Source organism: Leucopleurus acutus, assembly GCF_964270905.1.
Source record: "Leucopleurus acutus genome assembly, chromosome: 19".
Classification (NCBI taxonomy): Eukaryota; Metazoa; Chordata; class Mammalia; order Artiodactyla; family Delphinidae; genus Leucopleurus; species Leucopleurus acutus.
In genome coordinates this window covers 44,265,455-44,287,592 of record NC_139161.1, presented here as the reverse complement: position 1 = coordinate 44,287,592, position 22,138 = coordinate 44,265,455, and the positions used below count along the sequence as shown (strand labels likewise).

At 55.8% G+C, this 22,138-nt stretch overlaps 1 protein-coding gene across 3 annotated transcripts in view; it reads right to left on the bottom strand.

Moving 5' to 3' along the window:
* KSR1 (kinase suppressor of ras 1) overlaps window positions 1-22,138 on the bottom strand; it is a gene marked incomplete at its 5' end in the record, with an annotated part of 148,063 nt that overhangs the window by 27,040 nt on the left and 98,885 nt on the right. For all 3 annotated transcript variants that reach the window (XM_082861348.1, XM_082861349.1, XM_082861350.1), the window contains 3 exons: window positions 1,848-1,937; window positions 6,958-7,417; window positions 11,981-12,128. In XM_082861348.1, coding sequence (XP_082717474.1) covers window positions 1,848-1,937; window positions 6,958-7,417; window positions 11,981-12,128 — 698 coding nt within the window. The remainder of the gene's footprint in view (window positions 1-1,847; window positions 1,938-6,957; window positions 7,418-11,980; window positions 12,129-22,138) is intronic.

The window sequence follows — 22,138 nt, the reverse complement described above, 5'->3', positions numbered from 1 at the left end:
TGGGGGGGATCGCTCGCGTGCTGGATAAATGTGCAGAGCCTGGACTGTGGGCGTGAACGTCACTGCTTCTACTCAGTCAAGATGGGAGCTTGTGGGGCAAAAGGACAAAGACGCCCACCCCCTTGGAACGCTTTTGAAGGAGCCCCGATCCGGCCACCTGGGAACCACACTCTCCTTCTCTCTGGTCTTTAATCTCCTCTCATGTCAACATGGGGGGAAGGGGAGCAGCTCACTGGTATGTGAGACGATCTCCACCGGGAAGTCCTGAAAGCAGGTGGAAATGAGAGTCGGGGGGCTCGGCCGGAGAAGGGGCAGGTGCCAGGGAGGTGGAAGGGGCGGGCTGAGCGTCATGGGACAGTTTTCTCCCCTCACGATGGGACCAAAAACCTTCAGAGCTTCTTGTCGAGAGAGGCCCGGATCATGAATTTAGAAAAACCAAGAGGGTATGACAGTGATGTCCCATCCCCGCGCCCGGAGCCCAGGCAGGCAGGGCAGCCTGGCCATGCCAGACAAGAGGGGTACTGCTGCCCGGGTGGAAGGAGCGGCAGCCTGGGAAGCACTCGGGGTCCAGCTGGCAAACCCTCTGTGCGACCAGGGGCAGCTGGGGCAAAAATGAAACAGAACTGATCCTGGTGTCCCTTGGGTAAGTCGGCGTCTCTCCGGCTAGAGGCAGAGGTTAAATACCCAGCGCTCCCCAGGGCTGGACGCGTGAGCCTCACATGCACTTCACTCCATTTTATCCTCACGACAGGACTGAGAGCAAGTCCCAACCGCAGAGGGGGAAACTGAGGCTGGGAGGGATTCCTGCCGATGGGCAATGGGGGGGTCCCCACCGGAGAGGGAACAGGAGAGGTCCTGCCCTCTCACGGCTGGGAAGATCGCACCGGACACCGGGTGGGACAGAGGGAGGCTCTCAGACCTTCACTCAGACAGCCTCCCCTGGTGCCGGAGACTCTCCTCCCCGAGGCTCTGGGGTACAGGCATCCCGGCCCTGCCAAGGCTCTCAACAGAGGTGCCTGGGCACCAGCCACGGCGCTCAAGCAGCGTCTCGGTGGCCACGTGACCTCGGGCAAATGACTCAAGCCCCGCGAGCCGAGTCTGCACCGCTGGGTGAGGATCCGAGGCTGGCCTCCCGCACAGGCTGGAGAGCAGCTCACGCTCCGGGGGAAAATGAGTGGGCCCTGCTGTGTTCACAGCATCCTTTAATGGGGCGGCCAGAGCACCACGCATCCCAAGGGACCATCCTGCTGGCCATCGGCGCGGGGCGGAACGAGATGCCGCCCGGAGCTGCTGTTGGCAGCACACGCCAGCCTCACGAGCGCTGAGGCCAAGGCCTCTGGGCTGTCCACGTTATGGGTCCACGCCAGCTGCGTGAGCGCCAGAGTCACCGCAAGTTGCTGGAATCCAGACTGGCAACCCGAGAACCTTAGGGGTGGGGTCTGGAGTTTCAGCACATTCCACGGGGCTCTGATGTGTGGCCAGTTATGTCCACGTAACTGATGCCGTGCTGGACCCAGAGGACGCTCTCGGCCCCTCCCTGGGCCTTTGACCCTGTTTCTCCTAGGACCTGTTTTTCCCCAGCAGACTGAGGAAGAGACCCAAGGAGGGGCAGGAAAGGGCCCAGCAAGTCCCAAAGGCTGCTGGTGACAGGCAGGGGCTCCAGGTGGGTGCCGGGTCGTGTCCACAGAGGCATGGACAGACAGACCGGAGGCAAAGAGCCCTGAGAGACGGGGGTCAGGACAGCCCCTCCCCATGCACTGAAGAGCGACACCCTGGTGGAGGCTCAGCTTATATGGGCCCCAGCCCAGCTCTGTGCCCCCTCCCCGCCCCAGCCCAGCTGGGCCTACCTGTGTGTCACCGAGAGCCCGATGTCCCTTCGTACCATCTGTGGGGATCCGTGCAGGAGATCTGCGGGGAAAAGGGCCAGGTCAGGCAGGCTGAGGGGGCCCTGCTGGGGATGGCGTGTGCCTGTGACCTTCTGTCTCAGACATCACAGGCTAGGGCGGTACGGAGGGACCGCCATATGGCAGAGGGACAGTTCCCTGAACCTGCATCTAATCAAGACAGAGACGGCCAGGCGAGACCAGAGGGGGCCAGTGTGGTCACCCTCACACTTGGGCCCCCCCGCAAACAAATGGTACCACTTAGCCTCCGCAGACAGTTCAGAAATGGTCCCCGTGAGGTTTCCAGCATTGGCGGGAGGCAAAGCCAAGGTGAGGACAGCAGCTCCGCTCCCCCGCGTCTCTTGCACTTCCTTGTGGAGGCACCCACAGGCCACCAATCCTGGCTGCTTCTTGGGAAGCGAGCAGAAGCTGCCTGGCCCTTGGCAGAGGGCTTGAGGCTGGTCGGCCATGTGGCACACCTAGCTTTCCAGTCACAAGCACCTTGAGGATTTTGCTCTGAGAGCCACCAATGCCAGAGCCCGGCAGGTAGAGGGAAGACGAGGTGAAGCTTTACCTGCTCCCACGTAGTCCAGCCCCAGCCGGGCACTCAGTCTGAGCCTTTGGGGAAGTCTCAGGCCACGAGCTTTGCCTGCCTTCCTAGCGGGCACCCTGGCCTCTCTCTCCAATCCTGGCTTCCTCATAAGAACAGGCATACCTGGTGTTCGTGGTATAATAGGGCAAGCAGTAGGGGAGCAGCTGAAAGCAATCTGTCCATCCACCAGCAGCCCACATGTCTAACCCCATCTCCCCTCCTCCATCAGGGCACCCCCTCCCCCCTCTCCCTTCTGCCCATACTCAACACTGCCTATCTCCTCCTAGAGCAGGGGTTCTTAACTGAGCCCACGGATGGGAACCCTCAGGGGCTCTGGGAACCCTCTGGACTGGTAAGCGGAATGATGTGTGCTTTCCCCTAGAAAGAGAGTCTACACTTTTATCCAATTATCAAATAGATCTGTGACCCAGAAAGGTCAGGAACACAGTGCTCCAGTGATCTGTGGCCATCTCATACCCTCTGAGTCAGCCTTCCACCCCATGCTGGCCTGGCACACAGCTGGTGCTCAATAAGTGATCGTTCACTCAAGGCCAAGTACCACACACCCAGCCACAGGAGAAGGGAGTGATGGAGGTACTGACTTTTCCTCCTACACCAAGCGGGGAGTCTGATCGGAACGAAAAGTCCTCTGCCACCCCCTGATAGTTGAACCCACAATCTCGCCAGCACGTCTGCCATGGGGCTGCCTCTTCCCAACTCCGTCCTGGGGGTGGGGGCCACCCTACCCCAGTCAGTAGCCAAAGCCATCAAAGTACATGGGTCAAAAAGGGGTTAGGTTGCCAGTCTAGGAGAAACAGACTATGGGAAAATGAGATTTTAACCATCTATCTCTGAATGCAACCTACGATTGATTTGTAATGTCTGCCACAGGCCTGGGATAGGTAGGAGGGAGGTGAGATGAGGCTGTCCCTGATGGAGATGAAATACTGGTCCTGAAGGCCTCGTCCTGCCTTCCTGGAAAACTGGGGAAGCAGCCTCACTGCTATGGTCCCTGAATTACTATAGCAGCTGGGAAGATGGCAGGGCCAGGCTGTCCTAGGGATGCAAGTGCTGGATTCTCCTCCAAGCCTCTGGGAAGGGCCCTGGGAGTTTCTGCCTGTGCCCTGGGGACAGGGACGTGCCCCCTCCCTCCTCTCTCACCCCGGTGGTCCTGCAGTCAGATCCATTCTGGCAAAGTCACTGCCCCTCCGCATGTCTAAGACCCTGCTGACAGCCTCATCACTCTGCTTAGCCAGCTCAGGACAGCACCAAAATAAGCTATTTTGCTCAGGCAAAAGCCAGACGCCTCTGCATCTCCACTGAGACCATCAAAAGCAGACCCCCAGAGGCCACTTCCCTCTACTTTGACCCTGGAGAGGAATGCCCCACAGCACAGCCACGTGCAAGAACCAGCTCTCACCCCAGAGGTAGGCAAGGGACTCAGAGGTTGCCTAGGCATCCTCGTCCCCTCCCAAGGGGATATTCGCACCCTCCGATCTCTCAGGGCCTCATTCAGAGCCGACCACGTTCCTGCCTCCAGGGAAGTTCCTCTCCCGAGCAGGGGGGTCCCGAGACGTCAGCTAGGCTCTGCGTATGGCTACCATCCACCTACACCGGACAGACAGTGCCTCTCTCCCGGGAGCGAGGCGTCACCATGGCAGCCCAGCTGGTAAACACTCCCTGCCAGAGGTCACCTGTGGGGGGGGCAGCAAGGTGCAAGTGGGACCCCCCCATAGGGCTGTCCGCGGACTGTGACACTCTCAAGGTCTCAGCTTCTCAGAGCGGCTGCTGGCTGGGCTGGGCCACCTCGTCACCTGAAGGTTCCCTGTCCTAGAGCTATTTTCCTGCCCAGCATCTCTGCTTCCGGACCACGGAAAGGCCAGCAGACTAAGAGAGGGTCGAAGAAATCCACCCTTGATGGGGACAGCGACACAAACAGGACTCCTGGGTGGCAGAGGGGATGAAAATGAATCACTCTTACCGAACCTGCAGGAGACAAAAAAGACAGAAAGTAGGATTATGTCACCGCACTGGCCTGGTGTTTCCCAGAACATCAGCCCTTGGGTGGGAGCAGGCAGGGTACTCGGACGAGGACTTTGAGCGCCTGGGGCATGGGGCCAGGCTGGCTGAGTGACCGGGGAACGTTTCCTCAATGAGAAGGGCCAGAGGTAGCTCCCCCGGTCCCCCACCAGTGGACAATGGAGCTATACCCTGCACTTTAATACATTAGCTTTTCTAAGCCTCGCCAGCCACCTGCATGGTAATTGGAGTTCACTCCATTTCACAGCTGCGGAAACAGGCTCACAGTCTCCCAAGGTCATGTGCCTGTAGGTGTGGGAGCCCTGCCCAGAGCCCTGGAAGGAGGGGTGCTCGGCCCAGGCAGGAGGGGGGCTCAGGCAGCCAGGGAGGAAGTGGCTGGGGCAGGAGGTGAGGAGGACAGTTGTAAGAGCAGAGAGGCAGCCCCCAAGCAGGGCCAGGCCAGGACGTGCCCTGAGCGATGCCTCCCGGGGGTGCCGCTGTCCCAGGGACGAAGAGAGCTAGGAACCCAGGCCACTCAATCCACCCTCAGGGCTCATTGAGGGCAGCAGGGTGGCCTGAGCACCCATGCCAGGGCCAGTTTTGGTGGCTTAGTGGGGACCTGACTCAGAATCTCAGGGCCCAAGGCCCAGCTCACCAACGGTGGGATCTGAGGAAGTAGCGTCATCTGCCCGAGGCTCTGTTCTCCACCCAGAGCTGGGGGTGAGACCAGAGCCCTCCTAACACTCTTTTAAGGGAAAAAAATGAGGGAAGAGATGCACTGGGGTTTGCGCATTGAGATGCCCTCTGATGGACCCGTGTCCATGTGTCCACATGGTCATTATCACTGTGCTTCCTGAGAGAAGATCCAGAGGGGGAGGAAGGCTCAGCCCTTTCGGGGGGTGGGGGGAGGAGGGAGGATCCAGGCCCCAGCAAGACAGCCTGATCGAGAGTGGCAGGTAGGTCACAGGTAGATTTCTCTCCTTGGGTGACACACACTCAAAACCATCAGAGATGTCCAGGGTCCATCCCATAAGGGACCCAAGATAGCCTGCACTGGGATGGGGGAACAAGCCCACGTAAGACCAAAAAAGACCATGTCAGGAGAGGGGCCAGGTCTCCAACCCTCAGAAGTACAAGAAGGTAAGAGGCACCCAAAGAAAACTCCCTCCTTCCCTTCTGCCCTGTTCACAAGGATATATTGACAAGGGCGATTTTTGTAATAGCAAAAGGACCTAAATGTCCATCAAGAGGGGAGGAATTAGTTAAACTATACACTGGAAAGAGGTAAAAAAAAAAAAAAAAGTTAAAAAGATGAGGTAGGGCTTCCCTGGTGGTGCAGTGGTTGAGAGTCCGCCTGCCAATGCAGGGGACACGGGTTCGTGCCCCAGTCCGGGAAGATCCCACATGCCATGGAGCAGCTAGGCCCGTGAGCCATGGACGCTGAACCTGCGCGTCCGGAGCCTGTGCTCCGCAACGGGAGAGGCCACAACAGTGAGAGGCCCGTGTACTGCAAAAAAAAAAAAAAAAAAAAAAAAAGATGAGGTAGTTTGAATAATTATAGATATATACAAAACTGATAACCTGGTTGGCTCCTGAAAGGAAAAGGAAAACTGGTAGGGAGTGACTTTATACTCTACAAAGCTCTACGCAAGCTACAAAGCTTTTGGATACTGGACTATGTGCCTGTTACTACCTATAAAATAAACAGATTAAAATTTTTTTATAAATAAGAGAGTAAGGTGTTTCAAGAGGTACTGACATGAAGTGCTCAGAAATAAAGGTAAGTTGAAAAAACTAGGGTATAGAACAGAGTACATAGTAATTGATAATCATTAGTGGTTTCAGCATGATATTCTAATTCCCCCTTCTGCACACATGGGAGGATGACATTCCTTGGTTCCGTTGTTTGGGTAGGGCCGTAAATGGTGAGTGGAACTTTCAGGAAAAAGCATTTAATTACTCGGTTGTAACATCTAAAGTTCTTTTTTCCTCTGCCACAGTGGGATGTTCTAGACAACGTTCCAGCCTGGAATCTGAAATGAGGCTGACCGTGACGGACAGGTAGCATGACCAAGAAACAAATCTTTGTTATTTTAAGACCCAAAGATCTGGGGGTATTTGTTATTGCAGCATAACCCAACCTAACCTGGCTGACACATGGTATCATTTTGTGTGTGTGTGTGTGTGTGTGTGTGTGTGTGTGTGTGTGTGTGTGTGTGTGTGTGTGTGTGTGTGTGTGTGTGTGTTCTGAAAGAAATCTAGTAGGATTCGGCCCAAACTGATAAGGTAGTCTGGGGAACGGACTGAGAGATGGCAGCATCTTTCACTTTTCACGTTGCAGCTTCTATGTTGGCTGATTTGGTCCGTTTGCAATCGAGCCTGTGTTACCTTTACAAGGAGAAAACCGCAGACAGAACTTTCAGTAGACGGCAAACTCAGCACCTGCCTGGCAGGAACACTCACCTCATCGGGGAGACCTCGTCGATGCGGTTCCCCAGCTGAGACTCGTGGGACTTGCTCCGGGTGAGCGTGGGGAAGCTGGGCAGCAGCTGGAAGACCTTGCGGCTGGGCGGGGGCGGCGTTCTGGGCGGCTTCAGCTTGGTGTGCCGGCGGAGCTGGGGCGTGGTCGGCGGGGTGATGAAGCTGGGCAGCGCGCGGGGCGTCAGCCGGCCGCTGGTGTGCAGGGAGATACAGGGGTCCGCGAGGCCCTCGCCGGGGCCGGGGCTTGGGGAGTCCGAGGTGGGCAGAGCGGACACGGAGACGGAGCGTGGGCCCTGGGCACCGCCGCCCACTCTGCCCAGCTGGGAGCTTCCTGGGGGCCAGGGCAGGCTGGCTGGCGAGAGGCTGTCCGCGGGAGGCCCAGAGCCACTTTCCCGTCGGGCATCCGACGGACTCCAGCCCGGGTCCTCTTTGTGGTCTCCGCCTGCGGGCCAAGAAGTCGAGTCACAGATGCTTGGGGCTGGAGGGATTCACAGGTGAGGTGGCCAGGACCCAGGAGCACAGTTCCTTAGCGGAGGCTCCAACTGCCAGCCTTCACCTGTTTAAGGCCACTGGTGCACACACACTAAATTCCACACTATCTGGCTGGCTACGGGGGCACCAGCGTAGATATCACTGTCCCCAATTTACAGAGAGGAAAATGAGGACCAGAGAGGGAATGCGCAGGGCTCCTGCTGGCAGGTCTGTGGGGAGCGGGCGAGGAAACCCACCCCCAAAGTGGGAGACCTCAGAGAGGGAAGTGGTGACTGTCCTCTAAGAGTTAGGGAAGGGAAGCTGGGCTGTGCGAAGGGATAACTCCCCTCCAAGAAAACTCAATCATCGGGAAAAGAGGCTGCGCCGACCTTCCGACAGCAAATTGCCCTGGGAATTTACTAGAAAAGAGATCCAGCTAGAAAGAGATGAACAGCCACTTCCTTTGGAGAGGAGCCTCTGAGTGACTTTTGGCTGTCCTTGTGGTGACCCTGCCTGAGGCCCCTGAGGCCTTGAGGCTCCAGGGGTTCCAACTCAATGACACGGCCTGTCCATTCATTCGAGTATATGCCGGGTGTCAAGGCATAAAAAAAAGACACATCCGTGGTGTCTGAGGAGTCCAGTAAGAGTGACGGACACTTAACACGGCGTGCTGTGTGCTGACGCAGAGACGCACGGGGACTGAGAGGGTACAGGGGAGGAGGACCCTAAATAGCTTGGGGGTCAGGGGGCTTCCCAGCGGAGGTGGCAACAGGGCTGGGCCAGCTGGGGAAGAAGTGGAGAAGGGGTACCAGGCAGAGAGAACAGTGCATGCAAAGGCAGGGAGCACACAGCACTTTCGGGCAATGACTCCACGTCCCACATGACTTGAGAGGTCAGGACAAACCAGGGAGAGGCAAGAGATGAAGTTGGAGGGTCAGCCCACCTGGGGCCAGCTCCGGAGGGGCCTTGGATGTCTTGCCAAGGGCTTGAGGTTTGACCTTACAGGAAATGGGGAGATAGTGAAGGGGTAGGGGCAGGAAGAAAGGACCCCTGTCCACAGAGACTCTGTTGTGGGGAAGAAGACACCTCCCTTCTCGTATGTATCAATGACTGGAAAGTACAGGAGGGCAGATTTTGACTCAAGGCAAAATGAACTTGCACCCTGTAATCCTTCTACTTTGCGAGTTGTACCCTGTCTTCCTAAATCCGCCCAGCATGGTGAGGTTGCTGAGATTCAGAGAGGCTGTGTACACTGCCAAGGTCACACAGCTAAGTAAGCAGTGGGATGGGAACCGAGCTCTCGATCTCAACCACAGCACTGGGCCTCCTCCCCCAAGGCTACCGATGCTGAACAACCTGTAACGGCACAGCCTCTGGAGGTAATGAGCTCTCTGCCATCGGAGGTGGTCAAGCCCAGCCCCCAGAGCCATCTGTTAGAGACGGTGGAGAGGGATCATCCTTCGCAGTTCTTAGGGTTTGTCCATTCCATCCCCTCCTCAAATGCCCCTCCTCCTACCTCACTGCATGGTGACTTTCTATTCACGGATCAACTTGGAGAATGAGTTATTCGCCCGTGTATTCCTTTATGCTTGCTCCTTTAGAACTGTGGCCAAGACCTACACTTTAACTTATAAACTGGCCTATAGGAGGCACTGGACACACTCTTGCTGAGGGGATGGAAGAATGAGTTCCATGGATCCACGGGCAAGTCTGCCACCAAAGGAAACAAGCCCTCAATTCTTCAAACTGTCTATTTAATCACCACTGCTTTGAGCCAGCTCATGGATGGCAAATGGCTCTTGTGCATGCCAACACCAGTCAATGGCAGTGGCTGCTTGAGAATGACTCTGGAGTCACTAAGGAGGAAGAGCTCAGGGATTGATTAGTGATGTCTGCCATGGATGAAGGACAGGGAGTATCAGCAAGCATGATCTTCTCCTGTTCACCAGCCACTGGCATAAAGAAACATCCTTCATTACGTTTCTTAAGACCAGAGACATCCACATTTTCCATGACCCCATAGGCCTAATACTGAAAAGAGCATCTAATATGCACCAGGCTCTAGACTAAGTACTTATCCTTAACTCATTTAATCCTCGCAACAATTCTATGTGAGGAAGTGTTGTTGTTATGTCCATTTTACTCATAAGGAAGATGAGGCACAGTGAGGTTAAATAACGGGCCAGGGTCCCGTGGGTTCTAAGTGGCTGAGCAGAGTGCTAGGCCTAGGCAGTCTAATTCCACAGTCTATCTTTACTGCAGCCTGACTGCTCTCACCTGGCCCTGTCGGGTGCCATGAAGACTCTGATTGCATGACCTGGGAGACAGGGTGATCACAGTTACCCACCCAGCCCCCAGCAGGTACACTCGAAGTGCAGCCACTACTGGGCAGACCCATCTGCCTGCCCGTGTCCTGGACTGGGGTGCGGTGGGTCCCTCTTGGGGATGTAGGGGTATCACAAGCCGAGATGGAATGAGAAAGAAGCACCTGGAATAGACTCTCTGCCCAGGACCTCCTCGGGGACATAGTGGAAAAAGCACCCTCTGAGGAAGAAAACTGGGTGCAAAGCCCAGCTCTGCCACGTGTCAGGTGCGGAACCCAAGACAACTCATCCAGGGCCTCCAGTGCTCGGATGCTTTAGCTACAAAAGGAGCTCACCACCACCTCTTAAGAGGACGTTGCCGGGCTTCCCTGGTGGCGCAGTGGTTGGGAGTCCGCCTGCCGGTGCAGGGGACGCGGGTTCGTGCCCCGGTCCGGGAAGATCCCACATGCCGCAGAGCGGCTGGGCCCGTGAGCCATGGCCGCTGAGCCTGCGCGTCCGGAGCCTGCGCTCCGCAGCGGGAGAGGCCACAGCAGTGAGAGGCCCGCGTACCGCAAAAAAAAAAAAGGGTGTTGCCACATGTGTGTCAAGTGCCTGGCACATAAGCAGTGCTTCGTAAATTAGTGATCTTCCTATCTTGGCACCCAGGATGGACAGACAGCAGCCTTAACACACGGGGGTCACCACCACCCAATGGCTGGCTCCTCTACAACTGTTTATAATGCAGGCATAGAGCGGGAGGGCTGACAAGGTCCCCCAGATTCCCAGCTTGGGTGGCAAGTACTTTTATTTCTTTTTCTTCTCTGACTGTTGTCTGAAGGTGACTGACAGCAATGGCTAAATTAATCCATCAGAAATATCTTTTCTCTTGACATAAAGAAAAAAGACAGTGAAATGTGCACAGGTGGCAAAGGCTGAGGCTCAAGTCACAGTTGTGCCACCCACTGCTGTGTGTCCTTGGTTACCCTCTCTGGGCTCAGTCTCCTGCTCTGTAAAACGTGGGGACAAGACTGCTAACCATGTCCCTGTCCTGTTTACTCCATGGTACTTGCCAGAGGCCAGATGTGTTGAGGTTTTCCGAACTAAGTGAAGCTCTGGGCTCTGTGTTCAGAGGAAGACTTGGTACAAGGGGGCCAGGGAAGAAATTAAGCACAGTCCTCTCTGGGGAAAAAAAAAATCAAGTAGAATATAAACCTCAGAGCCTTCCTTAAGCTTCAGGCAGACAGAGATAAGACAAGTGGCTCAGCGAATTAAAAAATGGAGCAAATTCCATTCATTAGGCGCATTTTAAAGGTTTATCTGGGTGGTCATGGGAGCGTTAAGTCAGGGCATTTGAAGCTGTTTCCAGGGCAAGATTTAGAAAGCCTGCAAATAATTCCCGAGGAACATTATTCATAATGCCAGGATTATACACTTCGCCTGAGGCAGCCATGTCCACACTCACAGCTGAAACGAGGTACAGTTTCTCTCCTCAGGCTTGCTTCAGGCTGAGCCCACACCAGCGTGGGCCCTTCTGAGCACACAGCCCAGCCGGCTGGCCGATGGGGATGGAGAGGGGAGGGGGAGGGGAGGGAGAGGGCAGGGGGAGGGGAGGGAGAGGGGAGGGGGAGGGGAGGGAGAGGGGAGGGGGAGGGGAGGGAGAGGGGAGGGGGAGGGGATGGAGAGGGGAGGGGGAGGGGATGGAGAGGGGAGGGGGAGGGGAGGGAGAGGGGAGGGGGAGGGGAGGGAGAGGGGAGGGGGAGGGGAGGGAGAGGGGAGGGGGAGGGGAGGGAGAGGGGAGGGGGAGGGGAGGGAGAGGGGAGGGGGAGGGGAGGGAGAGGGGAGGGGGGGGGAGGGAGGGGGCTGGGTTGCAGGAAACTACAGAAGAGTCCCAGAGCCCCACAGAGGTGCTCCACGGGGAGCACCTGCCCAGCAGACCAGCCCGGGGCTCCTAACGATGGCTCAAGCTTCATCCTGGCCAGCCCAGTCAGGATCTGGGAGCCTTCTGTCTCAGGGAGAGCCCTCTGCCTCGGGTCAGGTCCATCACATGCTTTCTGAGGGTGGACCCTGGCCGTTCCAAGCTGGCCCAGAGACCCTGATCACACTGGCCCCACCCCGTCATCCATCCCAGCAAAAGCCCTGGCGCCCAGGGAACCAGGGCAAGCCTGGGAGAGAAGTGCAGTGTCCAGGCCAAGGGAGAGGGAGAGGGAAACGATGGGGCTGGTCCTACCTACCCAGGCCTGTCACCTTCCGCAGGCAGGTGAGGGCGTACTGCAGGCGGCCACACTCCTCGGCACTGGCCCCGCAGCGCCGCAGCGTCTCCTTCACCTTAGCCTCGTTCATGTCCAGCAGGGCATCCAGCGTGAGCTCGCAGAGGATCTCCTGAGGAGGCACAGGACAGGCGGATCAGGAGGCACAGGACAGGCGGAGAGCCCGGCTGAGCAGTCACCCTCCTCCCAGCGGGGCCAGCCTCCCGCTGAGTGGCAGGGGCCAGCTGCTGGCGGGCTGGCCTCTGACCCAGAGCCTCCACTTGTCCGAGGACACCAGCCGTCAACCCTGGCCCCCGCCCCCAGCGCTCTGAGACAGCAGCTGAAGCAGAGATGCCAAAACTTGGGGTTGGGGGGAAAGGAAGGAAAATACCAGGAAAGTTCTGATAAGAGTGTGTTCCCGTCTCGTCTCTTTTTATTTATTCTTCTACACAGGAGAATGATGAAACACCACGACTTTTTAGAACGACAAGTACTTCAGATAAAGATAGCCCTTCACAATTTTGCTGTCTCTCAATCAGACAAAATAGGTTGGTTTCAAATAAAATTGACTTATGGAGAGAAGGATGACAAAGAATTAACCCTCGCCAAGCACAGTGTAGGTCCTCACTACCCGGCTTTATCTGATTCTCAGTCGCACCCTTCCAAGGTTTCAAGGTAGCGGACGTAAGTGAGATGCCCGAAGGATGGAAAGACTGGTGCAGACTCTGAGGATGGAGGGGCCACACAGAAGGAACGAGGTGGCCTCGAGGAGACAGAGTGGCCCCTGGCGGACCAGCAAGAAGGGAACCTCAGGCCTGAGGCCACAAGGACGTGGATTCTGCCAAAGACCTGAACGCACTTGGATGTGAGTTCTTCCCAAAGCTTCCAGGTAAGAGGCCAGCCTGGCTGACACCCCGACTTTGGCCGGGCAGGTTGCTAAGCAGGGAAGCTGGACGAGCCCGTGGGGACCTCTCTATCCAGTCTTCTTCCTGCAGGACTGGGAGCTAACATACGAGGGATGGTTTAAGCAGTTAAGTTCGTGGTAATTTGTTACACAGCAAAGAAAATGAGTACAGACAGCGAATATTTGAATCAAGGCCTAACTCCAAAGCTTATGCTCTTTCCTCTCATCAAGGAGTGGGGAAACCCCTCTGGCTCTGATTACTTTGAGCCACATGGGATACGGAGCCTGGAGCTCAGAACAATGGGACACGTCCCTGGCCTCAAGTGGCTTGTGGAGTGACTGACGTGAAAATAAGTTATTGCAATGCAATAAGATATGGCCCAGCAGAGGGAAAGCTCAAAGAGCTATGGGACCAGTGGTGAGCTTGGGGGGCTGCGGGTGTTGTCCTCTTTCTGGAGTTTCCAGATTTTCTATAACAGGGAAGGCCAAACATCCCACATCAAATGATTCATACAAGCTTGCAGTTTTTTTTTTTTTGCACGGGCCTCTCACTGCCGTGGACTCTCCCGTTGCGGAGCACAGGCTCCGGACGCGCAGGCCCAGCGGCCATGGCTCACGGGCCCAGCCGCCCCGCGGCATGTGGGATCCTCCCGGACCGGGGCACGAACCCGTGTCCCCTGCATCGGCAGGCAGACTCTCAACCACTGCGCCACCAGGGAAGCCCTAAGCTTGCAGTTTTTGATCTAAGCTGATTTTCATTGATTTTATTAGCCAGCTGTGCCTAATTTTACGAGAGCAATGTTATGGTCAGTCAATCCGTGGTGCTATAAACCTTAAACTCAAGTGTCAAAACTGAACCTGATGAAGATACAGGCTCTGAGTCATTAGGGCGATGGTTTGGGGGCTCTGTGACGCCTGGGGGGTGGGGCCACATCTGAGGCCTGGCATGTGGCCCCTGGTGTCTGGTCGTGTCCCCTCTCCCCACCTTTGTGTCTTGTATGTATATTCTTCAGTCTCCAGGGTTGTGGGAAAGAATCTCATGGCTGTTTAGAATGACTCACACCAAAAATGAGAAATAAACAGATACCCCAAAGCACCAGGAAGCTCCTCATTGGTTTGGACAAACCCCTGGTTGTCAGAAATCCTTCCAGACGATAAAATGGGAACGGGAAACCGTGGATAAGAACAGCACACAGGGCAGGCTGATTAGATAATGGTCCCAGGGCAGAAGCTCTTGTTCAATCCATGTGCCTTCCTCTATTGTCTTCAATAACACTCTTCACTGAAATGCAATCTTGACATCTTTTGCCCTCATTTCACTATGCAAAGCTATTTGGCAATATTGTCAGAGGAGAGCAAATGGAAGTGATGTTGACCTGCACAAAACAACCCTCCACCTTTCCCTAGGGTGCCCTCAGTGCTCACCTGCACATGCGCGTTTCCCCAAGGCTGTGATGACTCAGCAGTTCTACGGAACGTGGAGATTCCAGTATCTGCTTGATTTGGGGATGGAGGTGGATTGATGACGACAAAGACAAGCCTAGGAACCCAATCCCCAATCTAACTACAATGCAAATTCAGATTTTTTTTTTTCTTTTCTATTCCTTTCCTCCCTGCCCACACCAAGTTTCAGTTTCTCAAGCATAATAACTACATTTATTATTACAAACTATTTGCTAGTGCTTTACAATACGTTCAGGGCTTTGTATACTGTCTCCACTCGAAACAATGCAGCAAGGAGATGCTGTGAAGCCCATGTTATTGAGGCTCAGGGACCTCACGCAGTGCAAGTTAATGAATGGCGAGGCCACAACTGAAACCCCAGTGTGCTGGGTCCCAAAGCTCCTTCAACTATTCCCCACTGTCACTCGTGAACTTGGGCAAAGCCTTGGGACGCAGCAGCTATCTTGGGGAAAATGATTTTTTTCAAAGTAAATGAATTAATTTCTACCTGCTTTCTGGAAAAAAAAATATATATATACATATACTGTAAATTGGAAGTCCTTTGTCTTTAGCGAGCAAAGAGAGAGAATATGTTCAAATCCATTCCCTTTTTAAAAAAAGGGGAAAAAAGGTATTTCCTTACAGCTTCGAATGAGCTGGAAAGTTTCTCTCACTCCCCCGAGACTTCAGGGCTCAGTCCACCCCATGGGAATAAGGCAGCAGGGGCCGCTTTCCCTTCCCTCCTGTGTACTCCACCAAACCTCACACGTGGATGCGATTCTCCCCCTCACAGCCACAGGCACAGCCAAGTCGCAGTTAGGAAGTTATTCCAGACCAGAGTAATTCAGGTACAATTGTTCTGGATAATCTCTAAACCGAAAGCAAGTTAGGGAGACTTCCCTGGTGGTCCAGTGGTAAAGAATCCACCTTCCAATGCAGGGTACGCGGGTTCGATCCCTGGTCAGGAACTAAGATCCCACATGCCTCGGGGCAACTAAGCCCACGCGCCACAACTACTGAGCCCGAGCGCCTCAACGAGAGAGCCCAGGTGCCGCAAACTACAGAGCCCACGCGCCCTGGAGCCCACGGGCCACAACTAGAGAAGAGAAAACCTGCACGCCACTAGAGAGAAGCCCAGGTACCCCAACGAGTGCTGCAATAAAGATCCCACATGCTGCAAGGAAGATCCGACGCGGCCAAATAAATAGATTTTTTTTTTTTTGAAAAGAAAGCAAATTAGGGAATGAGTCTCACTGCCTGCTGACGGTGAACTCACGGGCCTGTCGACAACCCAGCAGGCGAAGGCGCCCTGAAACGCTCTCAGGTCTGAGAGGCCCCAAGGCTGTGGAGGGCCTCCACCTGCCTGGAGTCACACGAAGATGCCAAGTTGTCTCAAAGCCAGGCGTCCAGACCTTGGCATTCTGGAGAAGGGACCAAGGCTGAGTGTCCACACTGCTTCAAGGAGAATTACTGCCCACCCCACCACAGCTTCTGTCTAACGAAGAAAACGTGAACTGGAAACCAGGAAGGGAAGACATGGCTGCCCAGCCTGCTACGGGAGACGTTCTGGGTCCACCCAGCCTCGGGTCAGCATGTGAGCGCAGGGGTGGGCAGAGGGGCCACAGGACAGAGCACACTGGCTCCCCGCCTCTGCCCGTTCCCTCGAGCCACGACTTATGTCTCCGGCAGGTGACGTTATGTTACTCTTTCTGATAATAATTAGAGGGCAGGACCAGTGGAGCATGGAGATGACTCCCAATCTGTGATCACGAAACGGCTGCTTCTGTTCTCTGCAGCAGAAGGTGGGGACGGGCTGGGCCAAACACGCTGCGCCCTTCCCCACACATCCCAGCTGCTGATGGCAACTGGTGTCACGGGCCAGGCTGGGTATCAAATGGTGTCCCAGGACTTACCAGCAGCCACGGGGCTGCCTGGAGTCTATACTTAGCAACCTGTGCCGGCTGACACTGAAGGCCGCCCCCCTAGCCGTGGCCGGTCAGGCGGGCCGTGGAAATGCCATGGGCTTCACAGCCTGTGTGTGGACCGCGTGCCGCAAGAACCTGTGGCAGCTCAGGACGGAACTCGGGTGAAGGCCTGGGCTGAAGGAAGACAGAGACGCAAGCCCATACTTGGTGTCTCTGTCTAGCGTTCTGTCTAGTCCTAGAGCACAGCATGGTTCAGTCACGGCAGTAACTGTCTCAATCAGTGCGGCAGGCGCGCAAGGTCCATAGGCCGAACCTGGATTTCTGGTGCACGAGCAGAGATGTCCACCAGCTTCCCTGGCTGGGGCTTAATTCAAGGGCCAGGATCCTTCCCCACAGATGCTTGCCTGGGAACTGGTCCCACCAGAGAGACCAGAGGTGGGCCCCCAGAACCGTGTGGATGGTGACGTGGGACCCTGGCACCCCTCTGTGGCCAGGGCTCAGTGGGAGGGCTAGGACAGAAGGGGCAGAGGAGCTAGGGGTGCCTATGGCAGCCCAGGCCGGGAGCCCCCATGCCTCCAGCTGGCAAAGGAGAACCTGACGGAGGTTCCTTCCTGCCTTCTCACCACCGCTGGCGCTGAAGGAGAGGGGGTGAAACTTGGATAATAATAGTTGGATATTCTGGGAGGCACAGGAGGGGCTAAGGCAGTAGGGGCCTGGGTCAGGCGCCTCCTGGGGTTTCCATGGAGATCAGCGGACAGCTTGGGGATACTGGCTTTGTCTGTGGACCAGTCCTGGACCTAGTCACTATCCCAGCCCTAGAAAATGAGGAAAAGCCCCTCCTGGGAGAAGTCAGCCCCTTCCGGGAGGGCTTCTCTCTACCACCTCCCAGCTAGCTGACCAGTACAGCAAAAGGAGGATCAGACTTGGTCCTTGGAACCCTCTTGACCTTGGGCCAGTTCTTGCCCCTTCAATGGGCTTCGGTTTCATCATTTATAAAATGAGTGGGTTTGGCTAGATCAGATCAGTGGCTCTTGACCCTGGGGGCACCCTGGAATTACCTGGGAGGCTTTAAAAAATGATCCTGGGGCTTCCCTGGTGGCGCAGTGGTTGAGAGTCCGCCTGCCAATGCAGGGGACACGGGTTCGTGACCCGGTCTGGGAAGATCCCACATGCTGCGGAGCGGCTGGGCCCGTGAGCCATGGCCGCTGAGCCTGTGCGTCCGGAGTCTGTGCTCCGTAACGGGAGAGGCCACAACAGTGAGAGGCCCGTGTACCGCAAAAAAAAAAAAAAAGATCCTGATGGCCAGGCCCCGCCTCAGACCAATCAAATCAAAATGTCTGGGGGTGAGGACCATGCTGGCAAAAAGGCTGCAGGGCCTTAAGTCTGGCTAAAGTAGCCCAGGGCAGAAAGGGTCTGAGAAGGCAGACCTGTCCTCTCATGAGCCCACACTCCTTCAACCCAACCCTAGCCTAGCCCAAGCTCATAGACGTCCCAGGAGATACGCTCTCCTGTACACTGCTGCCTCCCTCCCTCCTAGGCAGGGTAGGGGCTCACAGAGCGGGAAGCCTGGTGGACCCTTCAGGGAGTGGCTGTCTCTGGCCTACGCATTGGTATGTCTGGGCTTAAAAGCCTTAGAAAGGGGTGTGGAGGTGGAGGGATGCAGGAGAAAGGGATCAAGAAAGGGTGAGTGATGAGCATTTATTACTCATTACTCCTGGGTGCCAGGCACCCTGTTAGATGAACTATAGAGGTCCTCATAACAGCCTGAGATGGACGATAAGGCTCAGAGAGGGTGGGTAACTTGCTCAAGGCCACACAGCCTGATAGATGAGGCTGAGGCACGGGCCACCTCTGCCTCTTCACAGCCAGCTGGCTCTGCCTGTACTGGTGCCCACTTCTTTGCTCTATAAAGTGAGATCTTTTTCCCAGGCCAGAGTCTACCTGGCATCACAGGTCACATCTGGCTTTCCAGACTCCACGCTGTGCCCTACTCCTATGCCCAGCTGGGAGGTGCGCTCCAGCTGCGGGGTTAAAAGCAGCTGCAGGAGGCCTCCCAGTGGGTCTTCTCTCCACATTCCTTTTCAATCCCCTCAGCGGGCCTGCCAGGCCCCCTCAGCCCCCCTCCTGCCCTCTGGAGGAGGCGGGTGCTCTCCAACTCTGCCTGGGATCAGGTCTCCAGCTTCTGGCGGCATCTGCTCTCACCACAGCCACCACCATCACCCCAGGGGGCTGGGCCCACCCTCCGGAAAAGCCTGTCTTGTGGCTGCCTCCCAGGTCCCATTCTTCCTCCCATACCCGAGGTACCTAGTGCAGGAATTGGCACACTTTTTCTGAACAACGCCAGAGAGTGAGTATTTTCAGCTTTGCAGGCCATATGGTCTCTGTCACAACTACTCAATTCTGCCATCAGGGCACCAAAACAACCACAGACAATATGGAAACAAATGGTTGTGGCTATGTGCCAATAAAACCTTAAGTATGCACGCAGAACCTCGAATTTCATATGATTTTCACATGTCACGAAACAGCCTTGTTTTGCTGTTTTGTTTTTCCTACCAGTTGAAAATGTGAAAACCATTTTTTAGTTCGAAAGGCTGTGTAAAAACCAGTGGTGGGCTGGATTTGGCCCAGAGGCTGTAATTTAGCAACCCCTGACCTCGTGGGTCATTCAGCCACTCAACAAACACACGTTAACTATGTTGGGCTCCATCCCCTGGTGGCCCCGGGTCTCACTGCTCCTTCCTGCCTGCCTCTCCCTGTGCTGACGTGTCTTCTCCCCATCCAGTCCCAGCACACAATCAGCAGAAGGGGAGCACAACGGAGAGGCAAGGCGGGCCCACATCTGCCATCTAGGCAGCCTACATTTTGTCACCTTTCTCTGTGTCATCAACACACATTTCCAAAACTGCTCCTCCTGGATGCTGTTTGAAAATGGCCAGATGACCAGGATTAGAGAAACATATACACACCAGACACCCCCCCACCCAGGTCTGGGGCTGTGTGCTTCCCCCAATACACGCTACTCCCAAAATGGACAGAGGAGATGGGTGGGCTTCTGTAGCAGGGGGTTCTCTACCCCCAGGATGCTTGCCCTCTGTGGCAAAGAACCCACTAGACTCTCCACTAGACTCCACGGTAAAATTCAAACCAAAAATGGAATACTCGAAAACAAACAAACAAGAGAACATTCAAACGGAAGACTGGGGTCTAGGTAGGAAGGGGGAGGGTTTGACGGCAGCCAAAGAGCTACACTAGCCCTTGGGTGACACTTGGCTTCTAGGGGACAGGCAGGTGGGGAGTCCCTCCCTGTACGAGCAGGGCAGTGTGGAGGGGCCAGAGCTGGGGAAGCTGGAGGGGTCAGGGGCCTGTCACCACGTCAGCCCTGCTCCAGGGCAGCAGCTTCCCCAGACCTGCAGGCCCTCATGGCGTCCCTTGTTGATACAGCAGATGGATGAGCAGGGTGGCAGTGGGCCGGCAGCTGGGTGAAGAGGAGGGCCTCCGGAGGGGGGTGGTGAGCGTGCAATGGACCATCCCAACGGGGACACTTTTGAGACAGAAAGCGGGAGAGCTGTGAGGAACTGCCCAGGACGGACGAACTGGGATATGCCCAGTGATCCTCCGCAGAGGGTGCAGGGAGCAGGGCCTGGTTTGAAACGAACCTCCCCAGCTCTCCTGGGGGTAAAGGCACCGACAGAAATAAACAGGGGCTCTCAGGTGTGACCATGTCTGCGGCCGGCTTTGTCGCTGTCTCCCGCTTCCAGTTCTCCCCTGGACAAACATAGCAGTCAAGTGAGGATTCCCAGAAAGTCTACTCTGTCTCCTCGACATCCGCAACATGAGGGCTCTGAGTGCAGCCCGCCCCCCGCCCGGCCCCACGGCAGGGCACCCGGACTGGCAAACGGGCCTCAGGGCGCGGCGACTTCACTCGGGGCCCTGGCACACGCCTGGCCCCAGCGCTGATCTGGTGGGCCCTCCCGCAGGGCCAGGAGACAAATCACAGACCCCTCGACCAGAGCGGCACGTCCCAGTGTTCAGCGCGCTGTCTGTCCTTTGGGGCTGTTTATCAGTCTGTCTGTCCAGGGCAGGGAGGGGGGTGAGCCAGGCTGCGGGACATGAGCCCAGAGCTGGAGACCTGAGAGGCAGAGGCTACTTGGCCGAGGACAGGGGCCCATTGTTTCAAAGTTGTCCCACAATGGCCAAGCGGGAGACTGAGACCTCTCGGGAGACCCTGGAGGGAGGCAGCCCCTCTCTGTAGTTTTCCAGAAACCCTGTAAACAACTCCTGCCACATAGCAGCCACGGAGCCAGGACTCAAGCCAAGGAGGCCATCGCCAGAGCCACCAGGGGCTGAGGGCATGAAGGGGGCCAATGGGTATTCATGAGGCTGGTGAAGAAAGGAGAAAAATCCTTTCTCTGCCAAGGTCAATGGCAGAATGCAAAGGACCTTAGAGACATTCTAGTCCAACACTCATTTTACAAAGGAGGAAACCGAGGCCCAGAGAGGGGAGGGGACCTGCCTGGGTCACCCAGAACAACAGCACCAGGACCAAGGCCCTGGTGACCTTGACCAACACCGGGGACCAACACCAGGATGTACCGACCCCTGGGAGAGCTCACCATTTTCCACGGTCGGCATTCCTTACCCAGATGTAAAGGTGTCATTCCTTTAGAGGTTTTCTGAGCTGCTCTAAGAGGTGAGCCAAAGGGAAGACTTCCCTGAGGTCTGCCCTGAGGATCTTTTCCAAAGGTGCTGGCCTGAGGGACACCATGCCATGTGTTCACCTCATGGGTCCAGAGCCCTCTGGAATCTGGAAGCAGTGGGGTTCTGGGCTCATGGCCTCACCTGGAGCCTGGCAAGTCCCTAATGTCTTGGTGACTCAAAAGGTGGTGGGTGGGCAGAAATCCTCGGCTCCATGCTCTTGCCCACCCCCACCCATGCCCACTTCAGTGACACATCTTTTTTATTTTTGTAAAGAAGAAGCAAATCGCACATCAGCAGCTACACCCAAACACCCAGGTTCTGAGCTGAGCGCTAAGACCCACCCGGGGCTGTGGCACATTGATTCTCACTCAGCTTCTTCACATGCTTCCTCTTTTCACAACCAATCTAATCATAAATTAACAACTCCTGGTACTACAGCCATTTGTGAAGTGGCCTGGGCACAACTGCTTAACTGCTAAGGGAAGTGAGATTCAGAGAGATTAGGTTACTCACCTAAGACACAGCAAGTGAGCGAAGGAGCCTAGATTGGACCCTGGTCCATGTACCTCCAAAGCTAGCACTCACAGCCTCTATAGGGCTTGGCCCCCCTTATCTGGTTGACCAGAAGCACTGAGACAGGGCTGGGCCTGCCTGTACAACGCTGGTTTCTTAAGCTCCTGGCAGAAGAAGTAGGCTCACAACAAGTGTGTGCCCTGTTCAAACCAAAAGCATGAACGGGTCCCAAACCATTCACTAGAAGGGGAAGATCTATTTCATTAAGATTCCGACGGGTGCCCACCAGCCACCTAACTGCCAAAAAGAAAGGGAATGAAATAATGAAGTGGAAGGCATGTGCTACCCCAATATGCTGATTTCTCCAGATGTGTTCTATAGACAGCAAAGCAAGGACCCGGAGCCCAGCCAAACACACTCCTTCCAGGCTCTCATGCAAAGGCCACCTGATCCCAGCCCCCAGTGCCTACCTCGCAGCCCTCCAGCCCGCGCTGGTCCAGGCTTTGTGCTTCAGGCAGCACCACGGGCGGTGGGGTCCCTGTGCTCCTTGTAGCCTTGGCCATCACCCAGCTCCACAGGCAATGCATGACGAGGGGCCCGAGCCCAGGGTCCCTGGCTGCCCCGGTCCCTGGTGTGGTGTCCCAGGGAAGGAGGTAG